The sequence below is a fragment of the Neospora caninum genome, chromosome VIII (assembly GCF_000208865.1).
Source record: "Neospora caninum Liverpool complete genome, chromosome VIII".
In the NCBI taxonomy this organism is placed as follows: Eukaryota; Apicomplexa; class Conoidasida; order Eucoccidiorida; family Sarcocystidae; genus Neospora; species Neospora caninum.
The window spans coordinates 3155305-3181721 of record NC_018395.1 but is presented as its reverse complement, the minus strand read 5'-3'; the positions used below and the strand labels follow the sequence as shown (position 1 = coordinate 3181721).

The following is a 26417-nucleotide window of genomic DNA, read 5'->3' as shown; positions in this document are numbered from 1 at the left end:
CGAGGATTCGAACGAGATTCCGTGAAACTGAAACAGTCTAACGTTTTTCAGTGTGCTGCGGTCGGAATGGCCGTTGCACTATTCGCAGCTGGACCAAAGTATATATTGGCCAGGGAAAAGTTGACACGTGCCTCGCATCTCCTCTTTTCCTCGTCCAGGACGGCAGGCCGGGAAATTTCCTTCTTCGCAAAGCGCTTTTTGCCGAATTTGCCGTCCGATATCTCGCCTCGCTTTTGAGACAGGCAGCTTTCAGGTGAATTTCCCCAACCACTGGTCATCCTCGACGCCTGCTCCTTGACCCACGTGCGCGCTTTACACGCTGAGACACGCGATCTTCCAGAGTGTGACGATGGAGAACCAGCACCGGCGAATTCCTTCCTTTGCCTTCCCTTTCCCTGGGACAATCACGCAGAAGTATAGGGCTGCTGCAGCGTTTTAACGCCTAGGACGTGCTCGAATTTGCGCAAGCGGGATGGGTCTCCCGCTGGTACCGTTATAGGCCGGGAAGAACGCTGGAACTTCAAGCGGTCGCAGTTGCGTCTGTGTGCACACCAAACCATAAGTCGGATCAGAGCCCGCCTTTCCTTCGTGGCGTCCAATATTTGTCAAGAGTCCATGCATTCTCTGCAGTCTCGGATTCAAGACAAAGAGCGCCGTCCCTCTCTCGCCTTCAATGGCAGGGAAGGGCGCGTTTGTTTTCGCGTGTGTCTTTCCTTCGAAGCCGAAGAGAGCGAGGTCTGACGAACTTTTCTCTGTCAGAAACTCGGGTGAGGAAAACCCCTCTCCAGGAACTGGCACGCGTTGTGAAACTGCGTGCATCAGGATGAAGGTTTGTCCTCTCATGCCTTCTCCCCGTCAAGGGGAACAGAATTTGCACAGGATCTCAGGGCCGCCGGATATCTCCGCTCTTCCCTTTGCGGGAGACTCTTGCCGAGCCGTTCCTTCTCCACTTCGCTGCAGCCAGTCGGCTACTCCCGCAGCAGCAGCGACCGGCAAGGAGATTGACGCTGACTGCAGCTGGAGGAACCCGCGCTCTGCAAACGCCTCGTGCGTCGACGAAGGGAAGGCGAAGAGAAGGAGAGTCGCGTCACCGCGCGCCAAAGAGGACGAAAGGGACGGCCCGACTGGGGAAGAAACAGCCAACGAGGGACGGCACGCAAAGACCGACCAGGGAAAGGCGTCTGCTGCTCAAGACCGGGTCAACCGACGCAGACACGGAAGCACCAGTCCTGCGCGGACACGAAGCGCGTCTCGTGCTTTGGCAGCGAAGAAACACGAATCGGCTGAGGACCCGAGGTGTGCAAAGACGCACGTTGATGGCCGGGGCCTTTCTCCACCTTCTCGAGTCCCCCGTCGCTCTCCTCACTCAGAAGAAAGGAGGCTCTCGCCTCCCAAGAGTAGAGGTCCACACGGAGCACGAGACGCTGCATCTTCGATCTCGGGCACGGTCGAGGGATGTGCGCTTCCAGCTGCGGTGCGACGTCCTCCCTCTTCACCGTCTTCGCCTTCTCTCCCTCCCTGTGATACCATCGCCCAACCGCCCCTTTTGTCCTGCGGCGGACTGACGCTTAGCGCCGCCGCCTCTCCCCGCCTTTCTTGCTCGACGGGACCGGACGAACAAGCGAGGGCTGCGGGCCCTCGGCGAGCGCTTCGCTGCGAGCCCCGCTGCCGCCGGCCGTGTCCTTCTTCTGTGTCCCCGCCGTCTCCATCTTCTCCCGACCCCAGTTCAAGATCCACACGCCTACGGCAGTCGACGCAGAAAGTGTGCGCGGGCTCGCGCCTCCACAGGCGCCACGCAGGCAGCCCTGAGACTGTCACACATCCACTGCCGGCGTCCTCGCACGCGGACGATGCACCAAGGCGGCCGTTCGGTGCTGTGCGCCCTCAAGTGTTGTCGCGGCGCATCTCAGCTTTGGGCACAGACTCAGAGACACCTGGCGAGCTCCCCTCTGCTGGGCGATGTGCCCATGAGGAGACCGGGAATCCCACAAACAGGCCGGCGTCGGAAAGGGCGCCGGGGAAGCCTGGTGCCTCGACGCGCCCTTCCTCTGCTCCTGCGTCTCTCGGGACGGGGCCAGGACACAGTCCTGCTGGGCTGTCTTGCTCTTCAACTCCGTCCTCGCCATGTACACAGTCGTCCTCGGACGGGTGCACAGTTGTCGTCGCACGACTCGGCACATTCCCAGGAGAGGACGGCGACGCCTCCACGTCTTGCGCGCCGACGGACGCGGTGGCGATGCATGCGGCGAAGCCTGAATCTGCACCATCTGCCTCGGCGTGGATCTCTCCTCGCCTGCGAGCCGCTGCGTCATTGGCGGCGTCCCGGTCTTCCCCTTTGTCTTCCTTGGCCTCAGTCGCTCCTGCCGAGTCGCCGCGTTCAGCGGCCAAGCTCCCCGACTCTGCGCAGGCGGACGGAAAGATACCGCCGGCCGGCGTCGGCGCTCGCACGCGCTCCTCCCGTCTCCAGCCAGCCGTCGCCTCCGGGTCCTGCATCCGACCTCGCGACGCCAAGTCGGATGCGACGTGGCCTTCACAGCGCCCGAGCGGGACACCGGCGACCGCCTCGGCCGCCTCTGCGGCGCATGCGCCTTCGTCGGCTGCTGACGAAGCAGTCAAGACAAACAACGGTCGCTGGTTACGGGCTGCGTGCCGGCGCCCGTCCGTCGCCTCGGCCGCATCCGCGCCCTCGGCGGGTTCTTCGCCCCCGCCGTGTCGTCTTCCGGAGAAGATTTTGCGTCAAGCGCTGCTGCGCTGTGCGATCTTCTTCTCCTCGCTCGAACTCCTCCCGTGCTGCTGCGCCCTCCCCCTCCATCCGCTCGTGCACCCTGTCGAGGTGACGAACTTGTCGCGCCTGCGCAGCCTGATTGAACTGAGCAGCGCCAGTGGGTGCCAGTCGCTTCCCCCGGGGAAGACGCGCAGCGAGCGAAAACGGACTTCAGCCGCGCCCTCCAAGTTTTCCGCATCGCCCGCGTCCCGCATGCCTCGATCGTCTGCTGTGCCGCAGCCTTCGCGGCCTCCCCACGACCCCGCCGGGCTGGACAGAAGCTGGCCTTCTCTGCCTTTGGGTGAGGCGACGCCGCACGCGCCATCGCAGCCGGATGTTCACTCCCCCCCGTCTGCTCCTGTCTCTCCGTCTCTGCTCCGTTCGTGCGCAGCCTCTGACATCTCGGCGCCTTCTCAATCGTCTCCTGTTTCTCCGTCGCTTCTGCGTGGCTGTTCGCCGCCCGGCGCCACTTTGCTTGGAGCGGACTCTCTGCCCCTCGCATCGTCCACTGGGTTGCCTTCTTCGTTGTGTCCCTCCCCACCCTCCCCTGCGTCGGTCGGCGTCCCGCCTTCTTCGTCTTCCTGTTCGTCTCTCTCGCGTCCTGGCCCGTCGGCGGCATCTGCCCTGGGGCCCAGCGCTGCTGGCGCGGCTTCGCGTCCCTCGGCGGCCCCCACGGCGGAGCCGGAGGCCGAGCCTGACTGCATGCACGCAGCAGAAGGAACCGAACAGGACGCGCGGCGCTCCTCTGCGAGAGCCACGCATCTCCGCCGCGAACAGGCGGGAGAGACGGTCCGTAACGCAGGAGACTCAGAAGGAAAGAGAAGCAGCCTGTCCCCTGCGTCGGCGTCTCGCGCGGACGCTGGACCGGCCGTTCCGGCAGAGAAGGGGACAGCAGAGGGAGATCCGGGAGGCAAAGGGACAGTCGAAACCGTCCCGGCCGTTGGCGGGAGTCGACCGCAGTTGCGAGAATCGGAAATCTCGGAGTTCCCAGGGACAGGAAAAGAAGAAGTGCAAAATCAAGCGAAGAATGGAGAGGCCGCAAGCGAGAGTGCGCTCACGATCCGCCGAGAGGGGCTGCGAGGGCGTGATGGGCGCCAAGGGACAGCGGCGGACGGTGCCCAGCGCCCGGGAGAGACGCCCAGGAGACGCGGGACGGGCTCGGACGAGGGGAGCGGGAGACAGGCGGCAGGAACGGAGAGACTGTGCGCAGGGCAAGCTCTCCTGAAAACGGAAAACGGAGGCGCACGCAGCGTGTGCGGCTCCAAACAAGGCGGAGAACGGAGCAAGCTGTCGCCTCTGACCCTGGACGAGGACGCGCCTGAGAGAGACTCGCAGGAGAAACGCGAGTCCAACCAGGAGATCAACGGTGCGGGTCCGGGATGTTCGCGGCCAGTCCACGAAAAGCTGGAGGACCCGAAAGCAGCGGCGGAGGCAAAGCGGAGAGTCTCCGAGACCGCGCTGAGCAGCGGAGCGCAGGCGCCGTGTGAAGGGGAACGTGTCCGTGCGTGCCCCACAAAGGACGAGACTCTTGAGGCGCGCGAAAAAGGCGAGGTGGGGGAACACACCGCGGGCTTCTTGAAAGAGGCGAAGAGTGAGGCCTCGAAGATGGGTGGCGTCGGCTGGCCTGTTTTCCACGGCGGCGAGACGCAACGACCCGAGACGAACCTGGCTGAAACTGCCCGCTTCAGTAGGGATGCGAACGCCGCTGAGAGGAAGAAAGAGGAGGGTTTGTCGCCGGCGGCTGAGACGCAGAGAACAAGGAACCCGGAGGCCGGGGCAAACGGCAGCACTGGCACCGAGCAGCCGATGCCAGGCAAAACAGAGAGGAACGCGGAATGTGCGCTGCGGTCTGTGAAGTCTGAAAAGGCGGGCACGAGCGGCGACGCGCAGCCGACCGGGAGAGCGTGTCCAGCGAGGAACGCAGCGCCACTGAGCGAACCGGCTGTTGCCTTTCCGCGCACCGAAACGGTAGCGGAGCTGGAGAAGGAGGACGGGAAGGGGCGAAGGCAGGGCGAAGCACTTGGAGACTGTCCAGCTGGCTTGACAAGAGCAACTGCGCCGCGCAGCCGTCGGCAGCGCGTTCTGACTCTGCGATCAAAGACCCCGAAGGAGAAGCCTGAGGTGCCAGACTCGAAGCGCAGTAGGACCGGCAAACTGGAGAAAGAGACAGTCCTTTCCGCGCCGTCGATCTCCAATGCCATCGACCTTTTCGACGACGGGAGCGGCGTCGGGAGGCAGCGCACGCTTCATTGGCTGCGCCGCTGCCTGCGCAACGAGATGATCGCTCCGGGCGTCGAGGGCTTCTTTATCTATCTGAGACGCTTTTCGTCATCTGCGGCCTCGCCGACCTCGCCGGCCGCGCCGTCTTCGTCGTCTTTCCACTTTGTGGCAGGAGCGCGACTGGAGATGATCCAGGACGGTGACGCTTCGCTCTCCTGGCTGTTCCTGCCTCGGGGGCTAAGCAAGGAATCGGAAGAAGAACTGCTGCTCCCGTTCTTTGTCTACGTTATCTGCATCTATCTTCTGTCGATGCCGTATCGCGTTCGCCAAGGCGCCGACATCCTCAGCCCCCTGCTCCGCCCGCTCCATGCTGCGCAGTGGCGACGGACGCTGAAACGCGGAGGCGAGGCGGAGCCCCTGGGCGCGGCCCGAAGCGTGGAGAGGAGCGGGGCGAGCGCAACCGCCGATGCAGAGGGACGCGAAACGCCGGGGAAAAGAAGGACCGCCTCGCCGACAGAGGCTGAGCCCGCCGCGAAACCGGGCGAATCAGAAGCCGCAAACAAGCGGCAGAGAGAGCAGACACGTCAAGAAGAAACCCTAGGAGAGCACGGAGGGAAAGGCTCGAGGGAGGACGAAGCGGCGGCGCGGAACGCGTTTCTCGCTTCGCTTCCTGAGGGGACATGTCTCCCGCTTGCCGTGTACGAAACCATTGAGGAGCAGGATGCAGCTCTGGCGAGTCGCGAGGCTCGGATGGCGCCCCGCCTCAACAGAGAGGGAAGCAGTGTCCCTCCCAGAGACAGTGCCCCCGTCGCCAGTCGCACGGATTCTCCGTTTCTGTCTTCTTCCCCTGCTACCTTGGCTCTTTCTCTTCCCTCTGCCTCGCGCGCGGCTCACCTGGGGCACGATAGGGCCCTGCCGTCCCCTGTCTCCGCTTCTGTCTCTTCCTCAGCGTCTCGCTTCTGCACTGCCGGGTCCCTCCCCCCCTCGCCGACTTTGCCTCCCGGCCCTGCGCCTCTGGCGCCCGCGTGCGCGCCGCACGAGCAAGACGTCTCCGCCGCTGCGCGCTCGGTTGTTCCGGAGGTTCGCCCGCCGAATCTCTACTGCCGCCTGATGATTGATTGCGGAGACTTGCTGCTCTGTCCCCGTCCCCTTCTGCGTCTGCTTCTTGACAAAATGCCCTTTGCTCGTGGGGCACACCCGCACCGCGAGCCGGACAATTCCGAGCCGCCGGAAGTCGTTCGCGCGCAGCAGGAGGTGGCCCTGTACGCATGCAATCTGTTGCCTGCGCGGGCGGTAACGCGGCGAATCCGCGACCTCCGCGTGGCGGCGGCGGCGCTGTGTATCAACATCAAAAAGGCGAAGTGCGTCGGAAGAAGGCCGAAACGGTTGCCTTCCTCTTCCGCTTCGCGAGCACGAAAGAGCAGGGGATCGAGAGGCGGAGGAACCCGCCGGAAGGGGTACCTGCGGGCGGGGGAAAGCGAAGACGACGAGGACGCAAACGTCGTCGAGGAAACCGCGCAGGTTCTGTCGGCCTCAGTGCGCGACGGGGGCGTCTTTCACAGTGACGTTGTCGCATGCCAGCAGTGCTGCTGCCAAATGCAACAGGCTTGGCCGCTACGGTTCTTCATCTTCCACGCCTTAGAACTCGTTCTGAACATCCTCCCGCAGCTGCTCGCGCCGTTGCCCGCCAACCACAACGCACCTCATTCGGCACCCCGCACTGCTTCAACGCCCTCGTCCCCGTCAGCTGCTGAGCCGTTTGCTTCCGCCTTCGCGTCCTATGCTTCGGCTTCCACCTGGCCGTCGTCTGCGCCTTCTTCCGCGCCTTCTTCCTCGCCTTCGTCCGCATCTTCTGCCTGTCTTCACCTGCCTTTCTATCCGTCGCACCGTCTCCAAGAGGAGCTAAACCGTCTCCTAGGGTCGCGAAGGACGGGATTACAGTCTCCCTTCCCTTCTTCAGGAGGGCTGCGCAGAGGCAAAGACACAGGGAAGCCAGATGGAACGCAAGTGGAGACGTGCGGGGCTTCGACAGGCCGTGCGCACTCCTATTCTGCGCACCATCAACTGCAGCAACAGTTGAACGAAAGGCTGTGGGCGGGTGCAAAAGTCGAGACATTTGCCTCACCCTTTTTTGACTAGAGACGTGACTTACGGATGGCGAAAGGGTGCCTCAGGAAACGCGTGTCCGTACAGCTATTCGCACATACATTGAATGATAGTGATACCGAGATACATATTGAGATAGAGAGCGAGATAGAGCGCGAGACAGATAGTGAGGTGGGTCGTGAGATAGTTCCATACCGATATAGAGAGCGAGATAGATAGTGAGGTAGATAGTGAGGTAATTCGATAGCGAGATAGATAGTGAGAAAGATAGGTAGATGGTGTTTTCGGTGTAACTTAGATAGTGAGGTAATTCGATAGCGAGATAGATAGTGAGAAAAATAGGTAGATGGTATTTTCGATGTAACTTGTGGTCTCGGTAGCCTGTTGTATTGCAAACCGAGATTCGTGTGAACAGGTGGATCGTGGTGGGAAGCTGTCTTCGCCCGCTGTTGCGTCAGCATGCGCACAGAAGTGCAGGCATGTGCGAGTCATGTATAGACATATCTTCTACTTACGTTTAAATGGTTCTAGTAACCCTGGTCCGTCGTCTGCATGGGACGCAGGCACTGAGGAGCGGGACGGGGGGAATGGAAGATGCACAGAAAAGGAAAAGCGGCGCACTCACGCCCCGTCGTCCATTGGCAGAGCGCACTGCGCGAGAGCTGGACAGAAGTGAGGCATGTAACCGGGAGCAGACGAAACCGAGGGAAGACAGATTTTGTGTGGGGATTGGACGCAGGGGAAGCTCGAGGAGGACGGTCTCCGGTGTCTGTTCGCGTCCCGCGCGTCTCACGGCGGTTGCGACCTGTAGGAGACTTGCGTGCTGCTAGAGGCGGCCGGATTCGTGTGGCGAGTGTCGGGCAGTCCACAGCGCGGAGACAGAAAGAAGGCGCCGCTCGCTCTGTCTTTTTCTGGCAACAAAGCAGGAGGCGAGGGCACACCGTGAGACAAATGTGCAAAGCATCTTCTCGGCAGTGGAGAGGGCGACCGACAGACTTTGTAAAACACACATGTCTCTGAGTAACCCCGTCGCTGGTTCTACGGAAATCAAACCCAGAGTAAACACATGCAACGGCCCTCGCCGCTGGGCGTCCACGCGTGCGTCCCTAAACAATGTGTCGCGTCTCCGCCACGTCCACTTCGCCGTCTCCGCGTTTCTCGCAAAACGGCAGACGCTTTTTTTGTTGGCGGGACACCCGGTCGATCGCGTTTTCCGCGGGCGTTTCCCACCTCAAAACGACTGCCTCCGGCAATCGCCGTGTGCCAAGACATTTCCGTCCGTGTCCTTCTGCGTGCTCGAGGCGCTGCACACGGAGCCGACAGAATCTTCTGCCTTACCCGCTTCGGGGTTTCCAGGCGACCTTCATTTTCTTGGTCAAATTCAGATCTGTCTTGGAGTATTGCAAAGTACAGATTCTCGGAACGCCAACGGCGGGTTTGCCCACTTCAAGAAGACGACAGCATCTCTGTGCATGCGGCTGCTTCCGCCTCTGCTCGCACCCTTCTGAGATCGAGGCCTGACTCGTTAATCCTACACTGTGGGCGAAACCGCTACGTCGCAGCTACATTGATATTTACATACGTACATATATATATATATATATATGTATACATATGTATTAATATATGTTATATATATATATATATATATATATATGTATATCAAACCGTATGTACAAGCTGTGGACAGCTGTCCGTGTCTTGAACAGCGTCGCCAGCGGCTTTCCATCTGTTCTTTCCTTGCATGCTACGGTTGGCGGGAGCATCTAGAGGTTTGCTCCGCACACTCCGAGGCTTGGAAACACAGATTAGCATTAGGCGTGACCACACCCAGCCTACGGCAAAGCGAAGTCTCCCAGACAAAAATCAGCGAGGCCACAACGACCGAAGCCTTGACAAGGAGCAAGGACAGAAGTGCACCTAGAAAGGGACACGGAGTCCCGGATTCGTGAGTTCGGCTACACGTCCCCGTTCAATCCATGCCCTCCATGCACGCTCGGCATCGAGAGTTTCGTCTTGCGCGTTTTCTTGTTCTCTCCAGCTCGCCGCCTCGTCCTCTTCGTGTTTGGTGTCTTGCGAAGGGCGCGGCGGCAGGAGCATCACGACGCGGGAAAATCTCTGCCGGCATACACGTATGAATGGACTGCGCTCCACACCACAGAGACGAACACACGAAAGGCCTTCCTCGTTCTCTCCCTCGTCCCGGCTTTCTCCCTCGTTCTCTCCCTCGTCCCGGCTTTCTCCCTCGTTCTCTCCCTCGTCCCGGCTTTCTCCCTCGTTCCGGCTCTCGCCTCTCGCTGCTTTGGTCGCCTCGCCATTTTGAAAGCGCGTGCCCCGTCTCGCTTCGTCTCTGACGGAAGTTGGTCCATCTGCTCTCGCGAGTCCTCGGTCTTTCCGTCTGTTCAGTCTATCCCCACTGCTCTGGGAAGGAAGCTTGTCTTTTGTCGTGTCTGCGCGAGTCCCGTCGTCGGCCTCGTCACGCCTGGCCGCATCTGCTTGGCCCTGGTCATCTCGGATTCGCAGCGCCGCTCCCGCGTTTCCCGCGTCGGATTCAGATTCTTTTTTTTTCGCGGAACCTGCACGGGCCGCGCGCCGTGTTGACGCTTCGCGTTTCCCGTGGTGCACGCTGCAGCATGCAGAGCAACAGGACGTGGGAAGAAACTCAAGCACGAAAACCAAGGCTCGCTTCAGGCGCGGCCGCACAGACGCCGGAGCGGTGCCGGCCAAAGAGACAGAGCCCCCAGCCTCCGACGAAGGCTCAACTGCAGGAAGTGAGCTCGACGAGACCGTAACGAGCAGCGAGAGAAAGAACGCCCACGTGTTGACTGTTGTGAAGGTGAGCGAGGCAAGCGGGAACGTCGAAGGCTCCAGAAAAACCGTGGAGACGAGACGGGCAGGAGCGGACTCACACGCGAGAGGCTGACACCGGGGCAGGCTGTGTCCCTCCTGCGCAGTCGAAGCCGATCCGCTCGCCGTCAGGCCTCCAGGAGGCCCGCGCTCCGAAGACAAGGGCAGCCAAGAGGCGGCCGAGGACACGCGAGGCGGCGACGCCAGAAGCGCGGAGGGCGAGAGGAAGAAGAAGCAGGAAGGCCGCGAAGAAGGCTCGAGGAGCGGCAGACAACAAAGGAGACTCAGCAGTTGTGCGCCAGGGCCCGTTTTGTGAGGCGGCCGAGAGTTTCCGCGAGAGGCGCCGAGATTCGTGGAGGATGACGCCCAAGAGACGGACGCGTTGAAGAGGCCGGACGAGCCGCCTCCCACATGTTGATCCGCTGTGGAAACATACTTGACGTGGAGACGAGACAGAATCCGCAGCGCGGCAGAGGAGAGCGAGATGTCCTTTTCGCAAAAGGCAGGAGGGGGGAGATTTGCGTGCCTCCCCTCAGGGTTTCGAGTTATCTGGTGTTCCGTTCTAGGAGCCTGCAGCGCAGTGTTCGTCCCAGGCAGCCCCCGTCGCCGGCCGGCAGCACAGGTCTCCGAGAACGCCGAAACATCCGTCGACTGGTCGGCGAGAACCCGCGAGGACGGAGCGCAAGTGGGGTCGACGTTGGCAGGCAGAGACGAAGAGGAATCAGAAGAGAAAGGAGGGGAGGGAATCAAAGAGGAGACAGACGAGTCCGAAGCCGATGTGGCGTGGGAAGCAGCAGGCGATGAAGATGAACGAGAGGCAAGGAAAGAAGACGCGCAGGAGGGGGACTCTCTGGCGGCCGACGAAGAAGGCGAGACAGACCGGGGCAACCGCGAGGCTGATGAAGACGAAGAAGGGAGCGACGAACTCGCACGGAAACTGCAGCCTCGCCCTCGGCCCGTGTACGGTTCTCTCTCTCGCCCCCGCCCACAGTGCGGAGGGAGGATGAAACGCTCTAACGGGGGGTGGTCAACGAGGAGGTTCTGTGCGCAGAAAAGGATGGCATCTTCTTCCCCAGCTTTCCCTGCTTGTTCCGCCTCCCCGCTCGCCCGCGGGTCTCGTCTCTCCTGTCCCGTGCCTTCTGCCGTGCCTCCCCCGTGGTTTCTCTCGCTGCTTTTCGATCGGCCGTCGCCCACTTCACCTCGCTCTGGGAGTCGCCTCAGTTCTCGCCGACTCAGGTAGGCAAAGGCCATCCGGAAACTCAACGTCGCCGCACACTCCGTTGAGAACCACGGTTGCTCCGGCCGCCGAGCAGGCGCATAGCCCGACGAAGGACAGGAGGAACGACGTGCCCCGTACGACACAGGAACGCATGCGAGGCAAAGCGGGACGAGGATGACTGTGGTGTACGGCTCTCCACAGGGGATTGCCGGCAGAACGAGCTCCGGGATTTTCGCCCGCTTTCGCTGTCTCCAGTCTCCCTTCTGCGTCGCCCTTTGCATTTGTCGCTTCCTCCCACCCACGGGCTGTGTGTCCGTTTCCTCTCGAAGGCTCTCTTCGCACAAAGGCGCGTCACGCACGTGCCCGCGGCTCTCGTCGTGCTCGTCGTCGCTGCTTGCTGCGTCTCTCAACGGAGACGGCAGGTCGTCCCCGGAGGATTCGCTGACAGGCCTGGCAGGCGTACAGATCCCCTCACCGGGGTGCGGCGAGACAGGCGTCGTGTTGGAGACTGCGGGAACAGAAGAGAGCGTCGGAAACGTCCAGAGCTCGGAGACTTCGAACGCGGGATAGTACACGCACTGCCGGTGGCCCTGCGACACGGAAGACCCGGATTCGTCACTCAGATGGCCAGCGCCTGTTTTGTCTGTGTTCTGCGGAATGCGTCGGGGAGCAGAAAAGACCCCGCCTTCCCCATCGTTCGCCATTCCTCGCCGGTGGTTCGAACGGCGGTCATCGCAGACTAAAAGCACCTGCCGCACACGAGAGAAAACGCGACAGCCGACAAGAGAGGCGAGAGAGGCCAGAGCGCACGCAAAAAGGCGCGCGGAGGCGTTGGCGAAATGCCAAGAAAAACTCGGGCTGATCGCGACTGGGAAACGACGCGCTTACTCGTTCGTGACGGCCCGGGAAGCCCACCACCTGTATGGCTGATTGCCTCGCTGGCGGGGCCGCGTGCGTCTTGACGGTTCTCTTCTTTTTGAGAACCGACACCGCGGGATGTGTGCACAAAGTGGATCAGCCGCGACCCGCACAGATTGCTCGTGGAAGCATGTGTGTCCGGCCAGCAGTCGACGAGCCGTTTGCCTCCTACGGGTCCCTTCGTTACCAACATTCGACTGGAGCTTGCGCGTCTCCTTCGGAAGGCGCATTTCGCGAGTGTCTGTGGGAGTTGCTTGTGTGTGCTTGGTCTGGTTCTCTACAAGCTTCCTTTCTGAGGGGCTGCCCTTTATGTTTCGCGAGAGCTATCCGAGGCGTCCCCGAGAGCCGCGTAGGCGCCAATCAAGTCTCGCAGGTTCGCTTCTGCCTCCCGAAAGGACTCCGCGGGCCCCGGCATGGCTCTTCGCCGACGCCCAGACGAGAACGGCGATAGGCAAGGTGAAGAGAAAGCGGAGGGGGAAGACCGGCCTGGCCTCAAACCCCTGCTGGCCCGTGTTGGACGAGAACAACGGCGCTGAGCGGCAGATGCGAGGACGGCTCCGCGCCGACGATGTGGAAGCGTCTGAGGGGTGCTGTCGCTCCTTCTTTCTACAGCCGATGAAGTCCCAGCTCTCCCCTTCTGCATGGTTTTCACGAGCAAAGAACGGAGTACCGCAGACTGGCCACTACCGGCGGCGGCGGGATTTTGGCGGATGCGGCGTAGCCAGTCGAGACGTCGACTTCCGCAGCCGGTTTCCTAGCTTTTCAAGAGAAACGCGAGCTCCAGGGTACGCACATTTACGCGTAACGGCGCGCCTGCGGCGGACGGCCACGCGCTCTCACTCCACAGAAATACAGTGTCTTGACGCTCCCTCCATCGCGTTTTCCCAGTTCAACAAGACGCGTGGCCGCCTGATGCGAAAACAAGCTATCGCGGAGGGAAGGGAATGCGGATATTTCGCCTACCAATACCGAAAACGAGTACTCAGATCGCAACCACCTCAAACGCGAACGCACCACGGATTTTCACGCGGCTTCGGGCCCCTGCGCAAAACTCGATTCGGCCCGGTCCTATACGGAGCGGCACGGGCACTGAATGGTGCCCCCAAAAACGCGGAAAACGAACGTTGGTGAATGCAACAAGCCGAACAGAGACGGGCAATACGTTCTGCCTCGAATGCTGCAAGGTGTCTGTCGGTAGTTTGCGCCTTGATTCTGGCTACCAACCGGCCGACGCCAAACACGGAGACGCGACAGGACGAGAACGCATGCAACCGACTGTCCCGACGCACAAACAACAGCGTTCGAAGCGGGAAGTGAGGTGTTTCTGCTTTTGTTCCCACGAAATGTTTTTTTCTCGATCCAGTTACATTGCCTGTGTGTTCGTGAAAAGGTTTACAATCTTCTGGGAGAGGGATTCACCAGTCCAGCTGCTGGCTTCGACACAGCTCGCCGGGGAGGGAGAGAGTCGTGGACACAGCTATCGAGTTCGTTTTTTCTTGATGTTGAGAAAAGAGGAGCTATGCTGCCCAGTTCCCTTTCCCATTCTGGACGGCCTGTATCACGTTAGGTCGTAGCTTGCTCTTCTTCCGTTCTTTTTCTCTCACCTACTTTCCTATGAAAGGCGACCTCAGCAGTGTGGTCTGTGAACGTTGTTGCTGGAAATGGGCGAGAGCCGCGTTGCGAACCCCTGTCTGGTCATCCGGAGCTAAGACTCTGAATAGATAGATTTATCCTTCTCGTGTGCTCGTCACCACGAGTCCCGGCTTCTTCTGGTTCCTAACGGCGCGTCAAGGTTTTTCGAAGGTACTAGATCCACAACGCTTCCGCTGGCCAAACGCCGCGGTTCGTTTTCTTTGTCGACGGTGTTTTCCCTAGAGACGCTTGCACCAGCGGCCGTTACGATTTCTCGCTCTGTCGTGTTGTACGTTCATCGTGGCGTCTCTTCAGCTTTCCCGGGGGCGAACAGCGGTGGAAACGGCGCCAGGAGCGTGAGGCGTTCGCGTCGGCAAACCGAAAAAGAGTTCCACTTCTTTTCAAACGTTGCGCACGGTGGTTCTCGGCCATATCCACACACAGAGGACGGACAGTGAGATGCAGCGCGCAAGCCAGGGACCGCTTTCGGGAAATTCGGTCGGCGGCTCGTGAGGCGTTTTTTTGCTCCGTCGCGCTGGCAGCTGATATGGATTCCAGCAGGCGCCATGCCTGGTGAGCAGCGGTCGGCGAGGGAACCTACGAGCAACCCTTTGGAGCGAAGATGACAAAGGAGAAAGACAACCATTACGTCACTCTCGGTAAGGGTCAAGTTTATGCCCGCGGTTGCGCAGAAACCAGACCAGAGGCGTTTCACAGGCGCCGCCGCAAACCGCTGCTTAACCCGCGACACGAAAATGGCATGGTGGCCTGCTAGGTGGACAGACACTGCGTGCTCGAGGACGCGACGCGTTCCAGTTGTGGCAAACTGTGCAGGATGTGTGTGTGTCGGCTGCAGGCGTCTCTCGAACCGCGCCCGCCAGCACCATCAGGGCGGCGTACCTTCGCCTGGCCAAGCAGTATCATCCTGACCTTAACGTCAGCGCTTCCAGCACTGACAAGTTCAAGCGGATTCAGGAGGCGTATGCAGTTCTGCGCGATGCGGAGAAGCGCGCCGACTACGACGCCTCTCTCCCGCGACCGGCCGCAGGTACAGAGGGGTACTCTGCCGGACGGAGACACGCCTTCCGCGGCCCCGAGTGGCGAGGCGAGCGGGAGTTCGACGAGCATTTCAGAGCGCAAGTGGAACGGATCCAACGAGAAAGGGAACAGGCGCTAAAGGATATGGAAGTAAGACGCACCCCGGACGACGGCTGGACGCAGGAAGGCAGCCGCAGCAACCGTTGGTTGTGCAGAGGAACCGGGCAGACGGCGTCGGCGTTTCGCATGCAGATGGGCTCTCCTGTCAAGGATAGCGTGTGGAACGTGCACCGACTTGGGGGGGGGGGGCCATGTGGAGCGGCCGAGGTCCGTTTTCGCGGTCTCCGCCGAGATGGACGCCAACGCTCGATACCCCCGCAACACAAAAGGAACACCCGCCGCGTGTGCGCGGTATATCTTCCACGTGACGAGGGTGAGAGCGGAGATGCTGACAGGGCTCGCCACGTCGTCTCGTGTGCCCGCCGGTGCCTGGCGGTGTTTCCGACCGCGGGCTGGTCGTTCCTTCGGTTTCCCTTTGTCTTTCCCTGCAGAAGCAACGGACCCGATACGGATTCACTTCGTCATTTGCCGGCTTCCGCGCGTCGAGGTCTCAAACGCCTGGAGGCGGCACGCCCCCGCCCGGCTTCTCTCCGCTTCCGCATGCTCTCCTTCGCACCCTTCCGCTGCTGCTGCTCCCCTGCCTGCTCGTCTACGGGGTGTATCGACAGGCCAAGTGAGAGACCCGCAAGGAGCGTTCACCGATTGCATTCAAGAACCGGGGTTCGTTCACCTAGCCGAAACCCGATATCCACTCCATGGGAGTATAACGATGATGCTGCGACCAAGCAAAATCCATGGGAGAAGAAGCTTGTCAGTCGCGCGCTCAGCGGCGACAAAAACGGCGATGCTTCACCCCATGCGTTTTTGGTCTGCGGCTGCCGCGGCCTCCACACGGTTCTTTGCACGTGTTTCCTGGTTGCGGGCAAAGGGTTCATGTCGGTCCCCTCGGCTCGACAGAAGTCGTCGGGAGCTTGTGCGTGGCGCGCGCGTCTCTCCGTTGCCTGAACAGGCGACGTTTTTGGTCCGACCGCGTGTCCTTCTGCCCAAGGCGCCGAGTGTGCTGGTGCGCATGTGGGTTTCCCTCACCAGGTACCGGCGTGATAATTACGCGCCGGCCCACTCCCCGAGTCCCATACTCTACGACGAACTAGGTAGGCCTGCTTCACGCGATGCCGCCCAGCAGCTTGCAGGGATCGTGTGTCGGCGTTGATAAACTTTGGCCATGCGCGTGCCAGCAGCAACGGGATGACAGGTGCCCATGCTTGGCCACAGGCGTCTGCAAAAGGTCCGGAAACTCAGGCTGGTGAGAGCAGTTTTAAATCGTGGTTGTGAAACAGGAGCGCGGGCACCCATTGTGCGTTCTTGTCGCACAGCGGCCCTAGGGACTGTCGCGGGTTCCGTTGACTTCTCGCTCGCCCTGGGAGGAGAGTGGCAAGGCCTCTGAAAACTCTCGAGTGCCTGTTCCCGGGGCGCCCGGGCGAGCAACCCGGCGGCGTCCGCCGCACTGGTCGGGTCCCTAGGGAGACATTTCGGGAAGTGCGTCGCGCACAGCAAAGCAAGAGGTCGGCAGGCGGTTTTCCCTTTAAGGCGAAAGGGAGATGTTCGCTCCATTAGCCGACTCCGAACTGGCGTGGGTGCTCCGCGACGAGATTCGCTTCGTAGCGGGCGCGGTCTGGGCTGTTGAGAGTGTCTCCGGGGTGACGCTGCGTGCACCGCCAGACTCCATACGTCTCTTGGACGTCGCCATCCACCTTGCGCTCGCGAGCGATTGGTTCATGCGTGCGATCGTCAGACGTCGAAATGCGAACCTAAACGTGTGGCGGTCCGTACGGCTGTCGCTTTGCTCAGGTCGAGCGTTCATGACCGATTCGAAAGGCCGGCAGTACCGGTGAGTTAACGCCGCGGTGTTTCTCGCGGGGGGACCTGCGCCGTGATGCCACAGGCACGTAGGCTTCCGTTTGGATACCACAGACCACAGACATTCTTTAGAATCTAGTGCAGCTGCCGAAAAAACAAAAAGCTGTGCCTCCTCTGGAAAGCCACGCTGTCCCTGCTAAGGTAGGGGGTGCCTGACACAACGCCATCTCCTGGCTAGCTTGGGATAGGCAAACGTGAAATTCCTGTGGACAACACTCTGGAGAACATGTGGAGTATTTGCTCTCGCCGCGTCTCGAACCCGTGCAAGTCGGGCGTTGCTGTGCATGCGAGGAAAACGTTATGCTGCCACACGTTTCGCCTCCCAGTTACAGTGGGAAGTTGTGTGTGTGCGGTTGCCTGTTTGCAGTGTCATGGAATTCGACGTCCGGGATAGGAGGTCGGGGGGTTTTTAAGTCTCGCGATGCGCTGCCGCCGCGTTCACCTTTTGCGAAGGGCGTTAACTCCCAAGCGTTTGTCGAGCACAAAGAGGAGCGGGCACCTCCGTTTCCGCTTCCTGTCGAGAGAGCGTCTCTGGCGGAGGAAAGAAAGAAACACTTTCTTGGCAGGAGACGAGGGCGCTACCGTGCCGGTGACGATGTCATTTGCGACTCTCAGATATCTCTTTGGCGGCACTTCGTGGGTTTCACGGTGTCCCTTCCGAGCAGGCGATATCGCATGTGTTTCCTTCGCCAACGGTGCACGACCTCTGCGCCGTCCAGGCGTTTGTGTACGAAAGACTACTTTGTTCATGAACCCTCATAGGCGCCACGCCTTCCAGCTGCAGTCAGGCCGCGATCGGGGTGAACGTTTTTGTCTCGAAAGTTCAAGGCCTCAGGCTGGCGGGCCAAGGCAAGGGCGACCCGCCACGTGTCCGCGTCTGCGCGGGATCTTTGCACACACTCTCGCCCGCTTTTGACAAACCACGGGAACTGGAAAACCGGTACACCTAGCGATCCTTCAATGCAGAAGCACATTAGACGCGGGGGACCGGGGGAGTAGCCGAAGGGAAGCTGGGGTTTGTATTTTCAGCTAGGAAGTGAACCGCCTCTTCCAGATAGGCCTGGAGAGGTTCGGAGAGAACGGCGAGATCTCGAGCACGCAGTTGCCTGCCAAGAAGCCCACACGAACAGATACGTGCACGCGGTGAAAACACAGTTCCACGCAGTCACCGGGGACACCGTGGACTCAACGATCCGCGTGCCGAGGCTGCGCCGTAAATCAAACTTGCCATTTCTGTTTCGTTGCAATTTCTGTCTTTGTCCGAGTAGAGCTGGTGTGAGAGCCGCAGCCGTCGAACGGCTTCCACGGCAGTTCTCGTTTTACATCGAAACGACAACAGACAGGCGCGGAACCGCCGCGCGAGCACACGCGCGCACCTCGTGAAGCTGAACGGCAGCGCAGAGGCCACGCCCGAGCAGTGGTGTGCAGTCCTGTGTGTACGCGGATCCTTTCTGGGCCAGCTTCCCTCCTTGCTCCGGCTTACCGCAGATATTCACCGCTTCTGTCAAACTGCCGAAGCGCGCATGCAGCGACCGTCTTTACGGCCAATGCAGGCGTCATATCCGCACGCGAATGCACCGGCGTTGCGGCACGTGCCTGGGGATCCCCCTGGTCGCACGCTCCTGCCGTCTGAACAGCTCTGGCACTTTCATTTCTCTCCACTTCTTGCCTCAAAGTCTCTCGCGCTTTTCGCGCCTCAGCCCCCCCGGCCTTCTTGCCTTCTTCCTCTCGCAGGAACCGTTCGGCAGCCGTGGCAGTAATCAAGGCCTGGCGGTGCGCTGAACTGTACAACCAGAACTCCGCCTGCGGAGAGGACCAAAAGTGGGACACGGCGCGCAGAGATTCAATGAGAACCGGGCGTGGACGCGATGGCCGCGCGCGCGTGCGCGACGCGTCCGAACGCGCGGCACCACTAGAAGCAAAGCGTCTACGTTCTTCTTACCTGAATCTGGAGAAACCCCGCCCAGTCTCTCACTCCAAGAGAGCCCATCATCTGTCGCACAACGGCCCACGTCGTCGCGTCTTCTTCGTCTTTCTCCAGTTCTCTGAGAGACTTCTCCTCTCTGAGGCTCGAGATGCCGCTGACACGTCCATCGTGACGTCGACCAGCCGAAGGTATGCAGCCATCCGGGAGACAGAAGCCTGAGGACATTTCGTCAACAGGCACCCCTCAGCGAACCCGAAGTGTGCAAAAACAGCCACGCGGTCTTGAATGCGCGGCGGGAACGCAGGGGGTACCGCAGATGAGGCTAGACGCCAGACATGCATGTCGCTCGCGCGGGGTCGGGAGCGCGCCGCGCGTCCAGATGAAAAGGGATTCACGGTCGGCCACACAACCGCCGCCAGCGAAGGCCGCGTATTTCCTTTACGTTTCATCGGACACGCTCTGAAGCCAGAAAGGAGCGAAATCAGTGCCCGTGAGTTATTTATCCCGTACAACCCGTGTACTCTACGTGCCTACCCATATAGAGAGGTGACATCAGCCACAGTGACTCGGACATTCTGAAGATCCACAAGACTGGTGACTAGAGGCACAGCACCACGGGGAGTCTCGCGTCCCGTGCAGCACACGGCCATGAACAAACACAGAACGAAGCAGCACTCACAGAGCTTGTGGGTGTGTAGCGACGATCCACGCGTTTCCACCCAGCACTATGTGGACAAATGTGCACTTTTTTGCGCAGGTGAATGCATTCCACTGAAGAAATACGCGCATTAGACGAACCCACAACTACATGCCAGCGTGGTGGGTACCAGCAGAAGAGCAGTCATATATATATATATATACATATATACATATATATATATATAGAGAGAGAGAGAGAGGGAGAGGAGTCAGCAAGGACAGGCCTTACGACTATCTGCCGGATCACCAGGGAAGAATAAGTCTTCTTCATCATCCAAGAGAGAGTCATCATAATCCAGCAACAGTGCGTCTCGGTCCATTTCCTTGTCCAGGAAGTCGTCAGCAGAAAGCAGTCCTAGACTGTCGAAAAGGTCATCGGCATAGTCGCTTGCTCTGTGTTTCAAGTACGCCTGACGCATCCAGGAATACTCTTTCTCCGAATCCATGAAGATGGCCGCTCCTTCTGCCACGCGTCGCCTTCCTCTTCGATTCTTGAAGGCACTAGCTCCCGCGGCGCGGGACACTGCTCCTCGGGTTTGTCTGAGTGTGCGCTGTCCGCCTTCTTCATTGTCGTCGAAAAGACGCTTCGCCGCAACTGTTTTCTTCGTCCCGGGCACTCCTCGCCTTCTTGCCAGCCGGCTCGCTGTTGTTCGCGCTGCCAAATTCTGAAGCTTTTTCCCAGACGAGGCCGTACGCGGGCGATCCCAGGCTGCTGCCGGGATTCCCACCGCTTCGCCGGCCTTCTCCGGTGTATGAGCAGGCGGTCCCGTGCCCAGTTGCTCATGATTGCGTGTCTCGAACCCTACAGACTCGTACGCCCCGTTCCTTCCTTCAGCTTCCAGCTGACTGAGCAGAATGCCTGTGCCTCGTGCTTTCAGAAGTGAGCCTTCTTGCGAGACGCGGCATCTTGACACGCTCAATTTCATTCCGACCCCTTTCGGCTTCCAGTCCCGAGTCGGCGTCATCAGGCTGACGGGCTCGGCATCGCTGCTCGCGTCGCTCCATGCTGATTCATCTCCCGAGGCATCCGTTCCTTCTTGTGGCTGAGCACTAGACGTAATCGGGACAGGCAACTCCTCGCGCTTCGATGACACGAGGAGGCGACCCGGGGCCACGCGCTCCTGCGATCTTGGGCTGTCCCCCGAATTCAGATGCAGAACGCCTCCGCGTCCTCTTCCTCCGTCCAACGGGTTCATGTCGTCAGGCTCCGCCACGAAAACGAGTTCGGGCGTCACAGTATGTGACCCCGCAAGCATCTGGGCAGGAACGGCGTCATCGTCCCTTGTTCGTGTCTCCATTTTCCTGAGGTATCTTCTCTGTGTCACTCGCTTCCCTCCACCAGAGGTCGCAGACGCGCATGAGCGCTTCAAAAAAACATAACACGTGACCGGAGCGCTATGATATGCCTCCCCTGGTACACCGTGTACCGGCAACGCTGGTGTTACAAGAACAGCTAGGCAGGCAAACGCGTGCAACTGGGGATCTGTCCCCTCTTGAGTGCAGCCGATGATAAACCCAAGCGCAGAGAGGACGCAGTGCTTCGATCACATTCCTGAAAAAGCCCCACAAAACGCTCTTCTAGGACAGTGGCAGCAAGGCGCTCGTGCGCGTGGCTGCCGTCGCTACACCCACCGTAACACTTTCGGAAGAAGTATCCCTCAACAAAACAAATTCGTCTTCCGTCTACAAGTGCTTCTCGTGGTCGAAAGGAAAATTGAGAAATTCAGCCAGTCAATGCAGGAATTTTTTGTGGGGAAGCGTCCTATCGATATTCAGGCGCTTCGGTCACCACGCCGTGCTGATGACGACTCGTGGCGCTCTGTATGTCAATGCGTATGTGGAATTCCACGGAAAAGAAAGCAGATTCGTGAACATGGACTCAAACGTATGCAGACGGGAACGGGAAACACACCAGACTGCCAGGGAGAAGCAAGCGAAAAAACGAGATCCTAAAGCATGCAGAAATGCCTTCGGAGCCTCAGGGGCTGCCACATACACTGACGGCGGCCCACACACGAATGAGAGGGCATTCAGCGAGTTTCTTCACACAGCATACCGTGTAATTCAGAAAGCTTGCAGATAATGTCGTTTAATTCTTTCATCTGGTTAATCACGCGCGCCACTAGGAAACGGCAGACGGCGCCACGAAAAGTTGACTCGACATGGGACACAGATATCGCGAGGAAAAACAATTGTCCGCCAGGGCAAACAGAGAAAGGAAATCTGGAGGAGCGTGGGCTAATATCTGGCAGCTCTCTCCAGCACAGAAAGAGAAGAAAGTTTCGAGAGATCAAGAATTATGTCGGACATGGTTGCATTACGTGTTCTTTGGCCGTCATGGACGAGTATCTGACAGCGTTGAGTGTCCCTCGCACGCCGCTCCAGCCCGCGGGAGACGCGACTTCGAGGCGGGCTGTTGACGCCGGGCCGCTCTCCCCAAGTGGCCCGAGAAAAAAACGAGCAGGACGACACAGATGTGCGTTGTGCGTACGAACGCTTCCCTTTTACAAGCCAGAACTGAAGATGTATCTTCAGGAATGTCCTTTTGGACTGGCAAAGTATGCCCATTCGTTCCCAGCAAAGAGAACCCGGCCCGTGCCATCGCGCGAGGCGACCGACGGAGAAAGCTCCTCTCGCGACCTGAACCGAGGCAGGCCTCTTTGTATGGCTGCCCCAAGCCCCAGTCTTATTCACTAGAATCTTCTCACAGATCTGGTGGCGGATTCCTGAGGGACACTCTTTGAAAGGCGACTTGCAGGCAGGACGGATCCCCACGCCTGCACCAGGTGGAAAAACCAGCACGGAGACCTTGATTGTAAAAGCATGAGACCTCACACAAGCAAGGCACTTTGCGTAAACGGGATGACAGCTATGGCAGTGACCTCGAAACTGTCGTGTGTTTGTGTGTTTGTGCCTCCTGGTACGAAGCTGTATCTTGCCATGGGCGTACGGCCCGACTGCGGGGTTTGCACGCCCTGTCTCTGGGAAACGATCGTTGTGCAGATACCCAGAAGGCGATGCATCGCTTATTTCCATTGGGCGTCGGCACGTACTGCTTCTCTGGACCCGGTGGATCATTCGGGCCCCTGACGTACGGCGTGAAATCTGTTTACGCCAGCGGTGGGCTCCAGTGATTAGTTCGCTTCACAGCATGCCACTGCACACAGTGCGACTAGCACGTGCGGACTCACGACAAATTAATGCAGATGACCACGCAGCTACAAGAAATAGCGCAATCCCTTGCCCCGCTAGCTTGCATCAAAGAGCAGCTTGTCAGACGTGATCTCGTCAGATGTTTTTGGAACGGGATCTTTTAAGCCAGATTCTCGGGGTAGCCTCTCCAAGTGGATCCGCAGTAAGCGTCGTGACTTGCACATCCGCCACTCCCCTTGTGGAAGTGTTACTTGAGCGACTAACAAGACATGGCCCGCCTCTATCTCGCAGTGATTGACTGGAACCACTTCATGGAACGGAACTGGCGATCTCCGAGTTGGCCGTTAAATTCGAGTCCGTACCTTTGGGATTGAAGTATCGATTGCCACAAGAATCATCTGGTCATCTGCGGAGATGCTGCCTTTCACCTGCAGGCAATTCCTGTAAATCCTAGTGGGAACACTGTCCGCAAACAGAGTGCTTCCGTTACCAAACATATTCATGGTAGCCTGCTATTGCTGTCCCACCCAGCAAAGCCTCGCCAATCTCAGTGGTCTCCGGAGAATCCTGTGAAGCTCTGTAATTAACACCCAGCCAATAAGTATGTTGCCGCAACAGGATTCGAGACATGTGTTCAAACATACCCACGCCAGATCTCTGCCCGAGGTCTCAGTGACACTCTCGGTCCAGTTTCAGTGTGTTGGAGCTACCCCCACCTAATCTGCTTGGTCTGTAGCGGAATGCTTCTACTTCTCGACAGTCTCGCCCTTCGGCCTCTACGCGGTCCCAGAGGCCGTTCTGAAAGAAAGACACAGCGATACAATGAACGACCTAAGGTGTTCCTGCTCTTGTGTGTGAGCGCTGAAGCAGACCGTACCACTACTCAGGAGGAAAAACAGAGCGAGTATTTTGTGGTATATTCGCTCTTGCCCGTTCGCGCTTGTCAAGGGACTTTCCGGTTTTGGTGCTACCTCCAAGCACATTCGCATCGTCCGTTGCGCCACATGCTGTAATGCTACTATAAACGTATCACGGCGTTTGATGTCCTGTCGGTCGGACGTGACCACCCACATTCAGCCCCGCAGGACCCCACTTTGCGAAAGAAGTCCTTCCACGTGCTGAGATGCGCGTTTCCGCGGTTTTTCCGCCTGACTGAAACGTAAGTGGGTCTTCTGTAGGTCTGGTGCTGACACAGTGGGGCAACCAAAACATGAGAGGAAGGCCCCCGTCCTGGAGGCGGTCCCTCAGGTGACAATGCGCAGCCGGCAACGATAGGGTCCGACTCACATGGGGGCACCGCAGTCTTGTGCAGCTTGCAGTTTCCCAGGGACGCACTCACTATTACCCTATGCCTCCCACCAGCGACAGCGGCGCCACCCCCTGCTGCTGTTCGACGCCCGGTTTCGCGAATAACCTTTTAATTGTGGTTTATCCAAAAGACTCGTACCTCACCACGCTAGGTCGACGCTGTGATATCGAATGCCAGGCCTCCACGGAACATCACAGAAAAACCTTCCGGACAGCAGTGGTGCATATAGTGAGGGCGTGTGAACAAAGGGTGTTGAGTTGGTTGTTTGCTGTCGACAACAGGAACTAACGCGATATTCCATTTCCTAGTACCAGTCGTGAACTTGTTTGGTCTTGTCCAAAGTGCGCAGGGAGCGAACTCGATGCAACGAACTCCACAAGCACTACTACATGTATATAAAGCGACACGTACATCACAACTTTCGATCGGTTTGGGTAAACTTTTTCCCGTTGCCCTGTTCCCTGTACATACAGAGCACCAGCATTCCAAAACATTTCCAGGCGTCCTCGACAGCGGAGCGGATTTTCATGGACCGGTGCAAGCAAATGTGCGTTCCTCCGAGGAAATGCTCTTGTCCACACCGTTCCCTCGTATTTTCACTAGTGTTCCACTAGAACAGTGAAGTAGACTCACAGTCGCCAGAAGAGGAAATCAAGGATTCCACTTAATGTAGGTGACTTCGCTGACCCCTGCAAAAAAAACGCAGACCTGTTGATCAATTCTGTCATACGGCCATCACCGGCTGGCCGTTCAGGGGCACCGCTGTTTCAGCATGGAGGGTGGATGATGGCCTCTTCCCCGAGGAAGGAAGCCGAGTCTTTCCCAGTCCATTTGAAGTCAAGGACTTTTCACACGCTTGTCTGCTTTTCTTCGTGTTTCTTTGGCGTGTTTGCTACGCGTGGAACTGAAATTCGGCGCTTTTCTGCCATGAGTGCCATGGCAAAACTCTGGGACGGCCGTGCTAGCCACCATCGGAGACGTCTCCCTGCACACCCGGAGCGGGTCAGCAAATTTCATGTTTTGGCGTGGGCCGGGGTGGAGGGGTTGCGCGAGTGTGGTACTTGAGGGCTGCGTACTGTGCGGGAGAACGCGAAGAAGGCGCCATCCTAAAAAGACTGGGCGTCCGACGGAACGGAGCGACGAGCACACCAGGCGTTTTCAGCGGGGCCACGCATGACTCTCTGGTGTTGGGGTCAGCGTAATGCCACTCTGAGCCGCCCTCCACGATTGTCCCTCCCACCAGGTAGAGGGGCGGAGGGGGAAGGAGGGCCGCCGTGTGTGTCACGCGTGAAATGGGTGTTGATTTTTGGAAAGGATGTGGTGTGGGTGCTCTGTTGACTCCCGTCGCGAACAAAAAATTGGAGGTCGCGTGGTTTCTCACCCCCGGTGAGAGGAGGGCGACAAGGTGGAGGGGTTCCACTGTTCGTATGGGAGGTACAGAGTGGTAGAGCGAGAAGTGCCGAGATGAGGTACGGAAGCTGTTGCTCTGAGATGTTACGCCACACGTCGTCAGAGTCTTATTGAATTTCCCAGCGTAAAGACCGGAATAGAATGACTAGCGATGCGGGAAATACACAGGATTCGGGGGGTGAGGTGATTCATTTTCCCGCAGTGCTACGACTCTGTGCACGTGTTCCCAACACCTGCCATTGTTCCGTGGCCTCTTCCAGCTTCCGCTTATTAAATTCGTAGGTTTGCACTTTTTTCAAGGCAGCCCGGTTGCTGGGGGTTCTACCCTCCGAACGCCGTTGCGCCCTGCCGATCCTGTCGGGACAGTTTCCTTTTTCCGGTGGGAAAAATCCAAAGTCATTTGGATTTTTTCTCTTTTTCCGTGTTGACTCAACCGTTTGTCGGGTTGGAAACGTACCGTCCCTGCTCGGTCCTCTACACGACAGTGTCCATTCTCCCTCCTCCCTCCCTGTTTATCGCTGTGGCTCTGACGAGGGAGGCTGATGACTTGCGCATTTGGCACCCTTCAGAAATTTCGGTCGTTCCGCTCCACGCCAAGACAAACGTTACTTGCCGGTGTTCTTCAACATCCTGTCAATTTTGTTTCTGCTCGGGACTGGAGCCGTTTGAGGCGTGCTGTCGGAATGACCGTTTCCGCGTCCCGTATCTGCGCGAACGCGGAAACTGCCCGAATGTATTTTTGCTGTTTCGTTTCGTGATGTGTGCGGACGCGGTCCTACGTTTTCTACGTCGGGAATACTCGCGACCATAGTGCCGAAGAAGCCGCTCCATATAACCGGGTGGTCCTAGTCGTGTGCTTTGTCTTAGATGTCGAATGGTTGAGTTTCACTCTCCTGGTCATACAGAGAGCCGCCAGCAAACGGGGGCTGCAGACCCTGAATTGAGAGTTTTTTCTTGTTTTGAATGAAGGGGAACACCGCCAGAAACGTTGTGACCCGCGGCATACCTTCTCTGTAGTCGAGCACGGAGCCCGTGGGTTGTTTTTTAAATCCCGCTTCTCTGAGGCTAAACCGAAACCGCTCCGAGAGGACTCGACTTGGGGTGACACAGGGAGAACGCCCGTAGCTCACACCACGTTTTCGCACACGTGGGCGTGTACTGGGAGGTGAAGCCCGCTCGGAGGTGCACAACCAAGGAT

The 26417-nt window shown here is 59.0% G+C and overlaps 4 protein-coding genes across 4 annotated transcripts; 2 read left to right on the top strand and 2 right to left on the bottom strand.

Moving 5' to 3' along the window:
* Positions 1–823: 823 nt before the first annotated feature.
* Positions 824–7123, top strand: NCLIV_034070 (conserved hypothetical protein; the record flags this gene model as incomplete). The annotated part of the gene is made up of 1 exon (XM_003883603.1): positions 824–7123. The coding sequence occupies one exon, from the start codon at positions 824–826 to the stop codon at positions 7121–7123; it is 6300 nt and encodes a 2099-aa protein (XP_003883652.1).
* Positions 7124–9010: 1887 nt separating this feature from the next.
* NCLIV_034060 (conserved hypothetical protein) lies at positions 9011–11860 on the bottom strand (the record flags this gene model as incomplete). The annotated part of the gene is made up of 1 exon (XM_003883602.1): positions 9011–11860. One exon carries the CDS (start codon positions 11858–11860, stop codon positions 9011–9013), a length of 2850 nt encoding a protein of 949 aa, XP_003883651.1.
* A 2468-nt stretch (positions 11861–14328) lies between these two features.
* NCLIV_034050 (putative DnaJ domain-containing protein) lies at positions 14329–17134 on the top strand (the record flags this gene model as incomplete). The annotated part of the gene is made up of 6 exons (XM_003883601.1): positions 14329–14365; positions 14563–14894; positions 15296–15477; positions 15894–15955; positions 16653–16692; positions 17089–17134. The coding sequence occupies 6 exons, from the start codon at positions 14329–14331 to the stop codon at positions 17132–17134; spliced, it is 699 nt and encodes a 232-aa protein (XP_003883650.1).
* A 560-nt stretch (positions 17135–17694) lies between these two features.
* On the bottom strand, positions 17695–20645 carry NCLIV_034040 (conserved hypothetical protein; the record flags this gene model as incomplete). Its single annotated transcript, XM_003883600.1, has 4 exons — positions 17695–17827; positions 18205–18524; positions 18664–18863; positions 19577–20645. 4 exons carry the CDS (start codon positions 20643–20645, stop codon positions 17695–17697), a joined length of 1722 nt encoding a protein of 573 aa, XP_003883649.1.
* Between the last annotated feature and the right edge of the window lie 5772 nt (positions 20646–26417).